Genomic DNA, 12,197 nt, shown 5'->3' on the forward strand with positions numbered 1-12,197 from the left:
TTCCGGGTCACGTGGCCAGCGTGACATCGCTGCTCTGGCGAGCCAGAGTTGCACACGGAAACGCCGTTTACCTTCCCGCTAGTAAGCGGTCCCTATTTATCTACTTGCACCCGGAGGTGCTTTCGAACTGCTAGGTTGGCAGGCGCTGGGACCGAGCAACGGGAGCGCACCCCACCGCGGGGATTCGAACCGCCGACCTTTCGATCGGTAAGCCCTAGGCGCTGAGGCTTTTACCCACAGCGCCACCCGCGTCCCAAAAACATTGCCATAGCTTCACATTATATCCCCTTCCATTAAACACGCAAGATGCTTCAGAATGCACAATATCTGACCATTGCCACACTCCTTAGCAAGAGCATCTCGGCTGTCCTGGAAGGCTGTCATCAAGTTTCTGAGGGGGAGGTAATTCCTAAGGCCAGTTAAAGGGCAAATAGTACCTTAAAAACAAAGGAATATTGGACTATGAACCTCATTTATCAGAGGGCAACAACTATTTTATTGCTTTAAATTATTACAAGTGGTGCTATCTGTCTTAGATTCTCTTCCCCCCCCACTTGGGGTCAAAAGGAAGAGGTTGTGCCTTCCCCTTAATTCCTCATCTGAACAGGCAATAGAGGCCACTTGGTGTGCTCAGGAACATGACATTGATGCTTGGCATCTTGTCATGGAGAAAAATGGTAAGATTACATAATCTAAAACGACTGCTGTCCTTCCTTCTGGCTCCGAAAAAGGGCTCACGTGTGTGTGTGTGGGGGGGGGGGGAATAAGAGAAAATAATTCAAACTGAACTATATCTACCATATTGTGACAACACTCACTAGAGAACTTTGGGAAAAAGCCGCATTCATTATTTTGACGCTCAAACACCAATTTAATGGATGGGGGAGGCAAATAAAGCATATCTACCAAAGGTTCATACTGTAGTCTATGCCTATTCTCAGCTTGGATTTCCACTAGACTAGAGCAACTTGTTTTTCACTTCAATAAGCACCCCCTGCAATAGCTTTGTCTCTCCCCAATAAGCAAAGTTCTCCACAGGTATTGCTTGCATGCCATTTTCTCACAGCCATTTCTGCTTATCACCCACTTGACACAGTGATGGTTCTCTCCAGGCAAGTAGACATCTCTTAGTTGGACCATTTTCCTTCATCATTCACTCAGATTTCTCCCCCCTTCTGGGACTGAAGTTGCTGCTCTTCTTGGACTGTAATCTTACCTCTCCCATCTTGAGGCACATCAAAATATTTTTCTGGAAAATATATACATATATAGCAAACATCATTGCCAGCATAATTTACATCCAAAATACTTAAGAGAAAAAACAGAACAAAACCCAAAACTCAGATTTTTTTCAAAGCATATTTCAAAATGTATGTTTTCCACGTGCCTAGACACACTAACAAAATTGAATTCTGGAACTACACTTCCCATTACTGAATGAATGTCAGCACACCTATTGTGCTCCTTCCTGTGCAAATTGTAGTTGATATACTGACATGCACTCAGCAATAACGTTAATTACACCAGAACTCTACTGTTTGTACAGCTGTACAGGCACAGATCACCATGATCCTAATAAACTTATGCTTGCTGCCTGCTGGGAATGCAAAAATGGTGGGAAGCACACAGCTCTTGGATTTTGTTCAGCTTGGTGCATAACAAGATCTGCAAGTCACAACTGTTGTCACCTGAAAGTGACACTTTATGGCATTTTGGTAACATTAACAGCTGTTTATATTGTCCTCTTGGTGAGGAAACATTTGTTGAATTATTTCAGCACTTCCCAGTGCTACATCCTCTGGAGGTGCAGTTCTATCCATATTTACATGGAAACAAAGCACATTAAACTCAGCAGGTATTACTTCTGCATAAATACACAGAGGATTGGGCTGCAGAAGACAGAGCCTTAGCATGGGACATTTACCTCCCCTGTTCTACTTGTTCTCACAACACCCCACCCAAGTAAAATGTCTAAGTAGCAATAAACTCAGCAAGGCAAAAGGTGCTATGGATGTAGCAAAACGACAATAACACATTCAGCTTAATTCATATTGCAAAACTAAGTGAATATTTATTGCAAAAAGCAAACACAATAAAACAAATCAGAAAAAAACATAACAGACGGTTCTCCCAAAATTCAAATTTAGTATGAGACAGAACTGAAGCAACTACCCAGTTTGTGTTCTCATACAGTATGCATTGTAAAGGTAAAGGTACTCCTGACCATTAGGTCCTGTCGTGGCCGACTCTGGGGTTGCGGCGCTCATCTCGCTTTATTGGCCGAGGGAGCCGGCGTACAGCTTCCGGGTCATTTGGCCAGCATGACTAAGCTGCTTCTGGCAAACCAGAGCAGTGCACGGAAACGCCGTTTACCTTCCTGCTGGAGCAGTACCTATTTATCTACTTGCACTTTGACGTGCTTTCGAACTGCTAGGTTGGCAGGAGCAGAGACCGAGCAACGGGAGCTCACCCTGTTGCGGGGATTCGAACCACAGACCTTCTGATCAGCAAGTCCTAGGCTCTGTGGTTTAACCCACAGCGCCATTGTACTGTACAGTAATTGATGTTGTGTGAAATCCCGAGTCCCAGTGGCCAGCTTTCAGCACCATATCGTGGGCAGCTCCATGGCTCTTCAGGCCTGTCCAGTGAAGGATGACCTCTGACTAGAGATTGTTAAGGGGGAGGATTGCCAAGTAGGGTTGCAATTGCTACTCGACCATGAATGTCACTGGGTGAGCCTGGGCAGTCACTATCTCTCAACCTAATCTACCTTGTAGCAAGGATAAAATCAAGGGAATAACTATGTGTCCTGTCTTGTAAACTGCACCCCTCCCAGCCTTCCAAACAGCTCATGGGCATAAAGGTTGCCAGCTCCTGTTCTAACATAATGACATTTTAGAAGGTGAGCTAGGGAGCAAAATAATTGTTTTCTTCACCTGAAATACAAAACCAGAGGACCAACGTCTGCTACAGATTGAAAATATGAAAGTGTAGCAAGATTGAAGGGAAATGAAATGGGAAATGAATACCAGGAGAACTAGTAAATCCAGGAAGCTTATCATTTGTCTGAAGTCATTACAGTTTGGAAATAAGAGCTGGCCGCCCCCTCCCCCAATTTCTTAGACAGTATAGGCCAGCAATGAGTTTAGCATTCTGTTGACCGGGAAAGTGTTTTGCTGTAGAAATATAAATGATTTTATAGGACCTATCAATCACGTCCTCTCAATGTGGGATAAATTATTCAGGTCCCATCAAAATGATTGGCTTTTGGGAGTGAGGATCAGGCAGGGGCTCACCACCCTGAAGAAGCAGACAGAGTTTACGATGGGGGTGAGCAGACGCCTTGCTTGTCGGATCTACTTTGTTTTTTTACTGGAACCAAAAGACCTACCAACCAGAGCCAGGGGCAAAAGGCAATTAAAAAGCAGGGTGACTCTGACCATAATCTGAACTTCACAGTTTCTTTTCTTAGTACCAGAATGAAGCTGAGCCCACAATGCTCTCATGCACTCACTGGCTAATCCAAGATGTCTTCAACTCAGCAGCCTAATTTGAGGATGTGTGTGTTCTTCTGCTACTGCAATTGATAACCACAGGGAATTGGAAACCCTGGCCAATCTAAGAAGAGCCAGACAGATCAGAGTAATGACCAGCATCCTATTCTCGCAGGTGCCTATGGCAAGCCCAAAGCAGGACCCAAGCACAGCTGCACTCTTTTAAGGCCTTCCAAGGTGGTGGGCATCACTGCCTCTTGTCAGAGCAAATTCCACAGTTCTAACTATGTGATGTGTGCAGAAGTACTTTCTTCTGGATGTCCTAACATTCAGCTTCACTGGATGTCCCTGAGTTCTAGTGTTATCTCTATCCACTTTCTCCACACATGCATAGTTTTATACTCATCTAGCATAGCTCCTCTTACCCCTCTGACTCACTACAAGTGCAGCTCTGTGGCGGTGAAAAAAATCAACAAATGGTTTTCTAGACTGGCCTTCAAAGCACGTTTCCCTGGCCTTGCTAACCATGAAGAATGGGTTCTGATCTGGAATATTCACCATATATTCCTGATGTATCATCCTGACAATGGTTGAAACCTAGCTAATGTTAGGCACCAATGAGTCCTGTGTAAACCAGTGGAACAGATTAGTCACAACTAACGGGGCTGTCATTGGCTTTAATGAGATACATGGTGCAATCCCCAACATGCTTCCTCAAGAGCAAGAACCATTGCATTCTGTAGAGCTTACTAGTGCCTACTAACTATGCTTAGGAATGCAACAATTGTCATGACTAACTTCAGCTGAACTGGAGCCCATATACCTATTCAAAGAGCTTTCTTGAACACTGATTACGCTTGACTCTTCAATAAGACAGATATACACACTGGGAACACAGTGGCCACCATGTTAGCTTGATGAAAGGAACTGGATGTTCTGTGTTGCTTTTCCATATTTCACTCATAATGAATCCCACAGAAGGTGTGATGTGGTTTAATGTGCTGTGTTTCCCCCATATCACCAGCTGCCAGGGACAGAGAGATGCAAAGCATGGTGACATCACACACTGCTTTACTTGGTGTGCACAGCATGAAGATGAGAGAGCAAAGGGACACTCAATATTTAGTTCCGTCCTCAATGGCAAATTCTGCTCGTGGGAAATTTTGCAAGCTTGTTGTTCACAATCCTTTTACAGCAATGAATTTTGGCGCAAATAATGGCTTGAACTGTTCTAATGATAGCAATAATGTTGAGTCAGCAAGATGACTGCAGTGACTCCTTCTGTTATCACAACCGCTGGGGGAAGTGCCTCCAGGAAGTTTCTGAGCATTTCGCAAACATGCTTAAAAGCTGATCAATGTAATCAACCTATCATTTGCATTTATTTTTGACCCGTGGTTCAGCCCGAGAGAAAGCAGAGCTCATTTTGGGCTCGGCCAGTAAAGCGAGATGAGCGCGCAACCCCAGAGTCGTCCGCGACTGGACCTAACGGTCAGGGGTCCCTTTACCTTTACCAAATTATTATGGGCCCATGTTGCTTTCTCTGGTGGCCTATGTGCAAATCCAGAAGACCAAGGGATCACACAACCACAATTTGAAGTGGGAAAAGGATGCAGCTCACCGTAGAGCATCAGCTTTGCGTGCAGAAGGAATGAGATTCAATACCCAGCATCTTCAGATCGGGCTGCGAATGTGTCCTGCCTGAATCTCTGGAAGGCGGCTGCCAGCCAGTGTGGCCAACCCTCAGCTGGGTGGCCCAATGCTTTGACTCTGTATAAACTTGTGCCCGGATTGTGTCACATCAAATTACAGGTATGTGCTCACTTGACCTTACACATTGAAAATGAACATGTCAAAGAGAGGCCTAGACTAGAACCCTTGACCCCAATGTCTAGCTTTTATAAGGAGAATTTATTATTAGTAGTACGGAGGGGCATTCATTGATGTGAACATGCAGTGGAAGGTGGTGCAGCCCAGAAAGATTTCTAATCTAAGTGAGGCATAAGTCTTTGATGTGACAGGATGTCAGCTCTTGATGCAAATAATGTGTTGGCATCGTGTTTAGTAAATAGGGTTTTCTGTCATAGGAGACCTTGGGATGTTATTAAACTAGAACAAATAATTATCCACTGGTCCTGCTTAGCAATGAGGATTATTACAGATTTTCAAAATGTGTTCATCAAAAAGAACCTGTTAAAACAGGTGTTCTTTTAGCATTTTTGGAGTGCTTTTATGCCAGATTTTGAGTTCGCACTGAGCAACCAATTAAAGCAGAACAGAGTGTGCTCACAAAATACTAGAGGCTTTAAGAGAGAATGCTGTCAAGCATGGGTGTGCAAAAAGGCCTTCTTTTGGACTCTTACCTGGTATGCTCATTAAGGCAGGCAGGTATCAAAACCAGGCTTAAATGTTAGTCAAGGAAAACTACCGCCAGCTACCCCAGCGGTTTCACTTGACACTGCTTCTATATCAAACCTACAATTCCTTCAAATGCACTGTGCGAAATTGTATACACCGACAGCAAACTCATTTTCTGAGTGTCTTATGTAGCCAAATCAGTACCAACCACACACAAGACAGTAGGAGGTGCCTTGGTGGCCTGCCAGTTTGAAGAAGTACAATTCTCCCCCCCCCAAAAAAAACCCCACAGCCTCTAAACTGAATGCTCAGTGGGCATGGAAAACTGAATGACTGTTGCGGGGGCAGGGGGGAGGGATGAAATGGAGGGGCTGGGAAGCTGCCAAGGAGCAAATCCCACTTGTAATAGTCCACCTTCAGTGTTCTTCAACCTTGGGTCCCCAGATGTTCTTGGACTACAACTTTTTTTATCATAATGTTATTTACAAATGTTTTCTAATTTTGGAACAAACTGTGTAACTGAACAGTTCTCAGGTTGGAGAACTGGCCCAAACTGAGGGACTTTGTTTATATAATGGATGCAGCACCTCCATGACAATTGTGGGCTAAATAATCCTGAAAAAAGAGCCACAGAAATTATAATAAAATTATAATAATTTTATTATAATTATAATTATAATAAAAATAATAAAATAGTAATCAAAACCCTGAGCCAAACTTATTCCATCAGAATCATGGCCAAAACATCTCTACTTCTATTCCAAGGTGCTGTTCCAACCAACACAAGCATGACAGTATGCAAGTAGAACTGAGGCCTTCACTGTATATTATTCACAGTGATTTAACCAACTTTTGTTGGCTGTGTGAATAAGGCTGAAGGTAGGAAAAAGCTGAAGCTGGAGAGGAGCAATTATCAATGATATTTACAGCATCATCAATGTACATGATGCTTTGTAAAATAATCTAAGGGGGGGGGGGACCCAGACGGGTTTCTGCCTTTAGACTTTCAGCACAAATGAAGGGGAAGAAATGAAAACAATATTTTCAAGTGCATATATAAAGCCATTAGTGTTCAGGTCTTTTCCAAATCTTAAGGGGAACTCACACACCTGCCAGCATAGCCAAAGGTTAGGGATGATGGGGCAGGCTGGCTAAGGGGAGCCGCACAACCACACTCTTCAGAAGCAGAGTCTTCACAAGATGAGGAGGCTGCCTGTCTGCTTCACCTGCATTTACAAATTTAAATTGAGCGACCATCAGCTTCTGCTTCACCTTTTCAAATGCAACGTGAAACTGAAATTAACCAATCTAGTCATCTCTGAAGAGCCTTTTGAGAGCAAAGTACAGAATGACTAATGTTCCCCTTTTGAAATTCTGTTGTTGCAGCCTGCCTTAGAAGATTGCTGGGCTGATTTCCAGATTTGCTATCAAATTAAAACAACCAAACAAAACACAAGGCAACTGCTTTTAAACGGTTGCCAGATTTATTGTAGCAGAACATCAGATGTTCAGGTGCATCAGAAAATGTGAGGGAGGTGGAGAGACACAGGTCAAAATACACCTGGGGATGAAATGTGTCTTTGAAATCCATGAATTGGATTCCCCTTCTTTCCATTGCTCTCTGCCTCTCTGTGCTTCTGTCTCTGTCTTGCTCACTCTCATAAACAGAAGCTTCCACCCACACCCTGTGGATTTTGACTGGGGCAGATAGGAGGGTTTAACCCTTTCCTCTGTGCTGTTTTTCCGCTGAAAATTGCCTTCCTCCTGTCCCCCCACCCCACTAATAGCAGCTTTAGGAGGGGAAAAAACAGCTGCATTGGGTGTTTTCAGTACAAAAATGATACAGAGGAAAATAATTTCACCATTCCTTCCCTGTGCAGCTGCTTTTAGTTTAAATGAAGTGAAGGAGAACAGAGGTGTACCTAGGCGCTTTTGCGCCCTTGGCAAGGAACTGTATCGGTGCCTCTGAAGCTGGGAGAGACCATGTGAAAAAGTTTGCTTATCTTCGCCTTTCACATGCCACCAGTGAGTTCCTCCATGACCATCAGGGTTGGGTCTGCTGTGCCCTGCCTCTTCACTCCCACTCTGTTGGACCATCCATCCTTCCTTTGCTCCCCACTCCTTTTTCCTCCTCAGTGTAGTATACTATCAAAATAAATTTATTTATTTACAAAATATGGATAGATATCTTTTCAAAATGAAAGTAAGAACATCAAGTGATACCGAAGACAATCCTAGTTGTGTTTTCCAATGTATTTCTTTGCAATAAAATATTTGGTTTGGCATGAACAGATTTCTATTCTGCAGATGTGGCCCAGAGGAAAAAAGTTTGAAAACCACTGCATTGGGCAAATTGGGATGACTGCCTGGTGGGGGTGGGTAGCTAGCTTGCCTTGCTGGCCCATCAAACCAAGCAGCTCTTGTGGGGCTCTCCAAAATGCTCACTCCACCCCCATGCCTTGCTCTAAGGGGGGGGGGGGGCTTCCTAAGAGTGAAGTATTCTGGGTGAGGTGCCCTGGGGGTCTGTGTTGTTGTTGTTTTGCCACAGCAGCTAGAAAGTCTTTTTTTAAAAAAAAGTTGAAAAGTTTTAAGTTTATAAAGTAACCTGAAACATTTTATTTAAACGATAATTTCTAGTCGCAGTGGCAAAGGCACTCTTCTGGGCTCTGCCCACAGAACGAGGGGGTGTGGGAGGGCAACTGCCCTCCCAAGGCTGGTGTGTCCGCTGCTTACCCGAGAGGGTGACTTCCTTTCAAATAAAGTTCAGGATCTGAATATTAGCCTTGCGTAGTCTGAGTACATGAGCTCTTATAAATGTGAAAAGAGAACCTGTAATTGGCTAACATGCATCTGCCATCGTTTGAGCAATTGAATTTAGGGCTGCAATTGACTGGATAATTATACTTGCATGGGGAAAATAACAGGCAGATCATCCTTGTCTACTGACAGGGCTGTGTGGTTGGGTGCCATCATTCCGGAAGAGGACAGAGAAAATACAGAATTTAGTTTTCAGAACGCGTCAGCTTTCAATGAGAAAAAAATGCAAGTTTCAAGGCCTTGTGGTAAAGATACGACTGAAAACGTATGCTTGACAGCTAGAGACTTGGAAAGGGATGGTGGTTGGCAAGGAGGGCTTTCCAAAGACTTAGCACTTCCCAAAGACTTAACAAATTCAGAAAGAAATACTTAAAATAGTAACATTTCCAGGGTCAATTATTCAAAAGAAGATTCATACAACTGTGTTTAATTTGTGAAATATATTACAAGCTGCAGTATTCAGGTTCTCTTGACAAAGAACTTCTGTTTCCACAGAACCCTAAATAGAGGCCATAATTTATATAAGCCCCCGTCTGTGTTTTCAGATGGTTATGCTCAGAGTGGATCTTTCTGATCAGATGTTTTTGTAGGGATGGAAAGGAATCTTTCCGCCCAGTGTTGGGCTTGAACCCACAATACTCCCATGTAAGGGGCTGTTGGTTGGGGTGGTGGAGGTGGTGCGGATGAGAATCCCGCTAAATACACCATAAGATCCATTTTCTTGTGCAAGAAATGCCACACAGCTGATCACAAGCATCACTTTTTTAATTCATGCCCCAAATTTCTAGCCCAGTTTTCTACCAGGTACAAAAGATGGCTTACAGTTAAAAACAAAACAATACACAATACTATATAAAACATCAATTAGAACACAAATCGTGGTCAAAGAAGTAAAAACAAAATACAGGCAACTCCCCATTTATGCATGTTCAATGCACGTGCGCATTGCCACAAACCCAGAAGTGGTGTGAAAAAGAGCAAAAATGGCCCTAAAAAGCGTGAAAACAGCAAAAATGGTGCAAAAACAATCCTGGGAGCCTATTGAGCCTTTGAGGCCTGTGGAGAGTTTGGAGGGAGAGATTCTGGTGGAGTTTGGTGAATTTTTGGGTTTTTTAAAAGGGCTTTCCAAGGGTTTCCAGAGTGTTTGCCAGCTTTTTCAATGGTGTTCCCAGTATACACAATTTCACTTAAATGCGCAGTGCCTCAGAACGAACCCCCTGAATAAATGGGGAATTGCCTGTAAAAATAAATAAAACGATGGTAGCAGCACAGACTCATATTGAAAGCAATGTTCTTAACAAGCCACCTTCATAAATGAGTCCTTTGTGAAACAAAATCTCCTGTTTTGCCCCATCCACCAGCAATGGAGCCAGGGAGGCCTCTCCTGAGAAGAATGATTCCACCCCCCCCCCAATTGCTATCACTTAGCTAACAGTGCAATCCTATCCAAGTAATCCTATCCTCAGGTAAGTCAGCTGAGTTCAGTGCGGCTTACTTTGGGGAAAGTGGCATAGGATTGATAGTCTCTACCAGTTGGACAGAATGCAAGGGAGAGGTTGGGATGCCTTTGGGGAGAGGCAATTTCTTTTGCTGGTGTTATTACTGCAGGAAGGAACCCTAAAGTACAGGAAGGTAATGTGCCTGTGGCTGCAATATGGTCTGTGGGAACCAGGAGAACTCTTTATGTTGAAAGTGCATTGGATTATTGCCCATGTTCTAGTGCTTTTGGTATCCTAAAGGGCTGCATCCTAAAGGGCTGCATATTATCAAGCATGTGAATTATTATTCCCATTTCACAGATGGGGACCTGGGAGCCAAAACAATGGTTTGTCCAAAGTTATCATCAAACAACTCTGGATTGAGTTGAGATTTGAAAACAAATCTTTCATAGGTTCAAGGTCAACATTCCATTCAGTAGCTTCACAAGATTAATGTAGAATCATCTGTAGGTCTTTGCATTTCATGGTTGCTTCTGTATATGCCCATAGTGTTTTTGAATGAGAACGAAAGCAGAATAAGCAAGCAGTGACGTATTTTTGCACCGATTTTTCTGACACTTGCTATTAGACAGTGATTGCAAAACAGGCTTCTATTCCCATCTCCTTCAATATAACCTGGAAATCTGATCCATATGCCTTTCTTTCTTTCACAAAAATCATTTTTAATTAAGCCATCCAGAGTGCTTTGGGGTAATGTCACCAATGCAAATGAACACAGCAGAGTGAGAGTAAAAATAAATTAAACTGTCACCTCAGAAGATGGGAACCAATTTGTAATCATAATCAGAGACGTGATTAGCCTCAGGTTAATAATAGGATTTCTGCAAAACTATAAACCTCTGATGTGCTCTTCAGTCTCTGTTGTGAACACCCAAATCCAAGTTGCCAGAATTATGTATGATTGACACAAGCTGAGATCAGGACTGATGACAGCGATAAAAAAAAGTAATAATAATCATGTATCCAGGCAAAGGGGCTACTGGCTTGGAGCAGCTCTAAAGCACCATTCACACCCCCTTTCATGATATTTTGACTGGCTATATATTGCTTATGTGTTTAATGGAGACAGTATTGCTTTCTTCCTATGTATCACCTTGCAAAACCTACAATGCTGCCTCCTTATAAGTCAAATCTTCAGGACGTCTAAGCTCTGTATTTTCAAGTTTGCTGGCCGGCAGCTCACTGAAGCCTCCAGCTTGAAATATATGCTGCTTCCAGACCTGTTACCCGAGATCCTGTTAAACTGAAAATGCCAGGGATTGGACCCGAGATCTTTTGCATGCAAAACATGTTCTCTCCCACCTCAGCAATGGACCCTGCCAGGCAAGACTCAGATTAGGCGGCCTTCTGTGAGAGGAACTGAGGCAGGTGACACGGCCATCTCAGGGAGTCTGCCTACCAGATTCTCCTGAAGTCCCTCTCCTCAGTCTGTCCTTCTCTCCAAGCGGTAAAAGTTTCTTAGAGGCCAGGAAGGGTGAGCTGGTGGTGGGTCCCAGTTGGACTCTTCCCTCCCCTCACATTTTTTCACCCCAAACTGAATAAAATGCTGCTAATGCATCAATACTGCAGTGTCTTCTCCCAACTGTGTTCAAGAGTCGTAAACTTCCATTAATCCCTGGTGGAAAATGACACTGGCATTTTCCCGCTGGGGATGTAGTTGAACCCCCACGGTCCCAGGTTGTAAGTGAAATGGTAGCTTAAGAAGAGGAACTGTGTGCTGCTGCCCTGCCAGACGCCCAAGGAAAGCTTTTTCCCCTGGGGAAGGAAGGACTGGGCACTCCAAGTCTTCTCTGGAACTTCTGCCTTGAGAGGTTTCAGTGTTTGATTGGGCGACTCAATGAGGGGTCCCAATCACTTTTTGAGTGAGCAATTTGGATTCACCTGAGCCTTTGCGCATGCACAGACTCCACTGAAAAACATTTTGTCTGAGCTGATATTCAAAGAGATTGTATTTCTGCCTGAGGTGTTAGGTGGGCTCATTCTGGCATGCAAGAAATTGCGTTTGTGCCTCTTATGGCCACAATGAAGT

General features: G+C 43.7%; 1 protein-coding gene across 1 annotated transcript in view; it reads right to left on the reverse strand.

Annotated features, from left to right (window-relative positions):
* Nucleotides 1–472: 472 nt before the first annotated feature.
* The window catches only part of SHISAL1 (shisa like 1), an 81,962-nt gene continuing 70,237 nt past the window's right edge, over nucleotides 473–12,197 (reverse strand). Inside the window, exon 6 of the mRNA XM_081911909.1 lies at nucleotides 473–1,249. Coding sequence (XP_081768035.1) covers nucleotide 1,249 — 1 coding nt within the window. The 3' untranslated portion in view covers nucleotides 473–1,248. The remainder of the gene's footprint in view (nucleotides 1,250–12,197) is intronic.

Source organism: Podarcis melisellensis (assembly GCF_964234715.1).
Source record: "Podarcis melisellensis genome assembly, chromosome: 5".
Lineage (NCBI taxonomy): Eukaryota > Metazoa > Chordata > Lepidosauria > Squamata > Lacertidae > Podarcis > Podarcis melisellensis.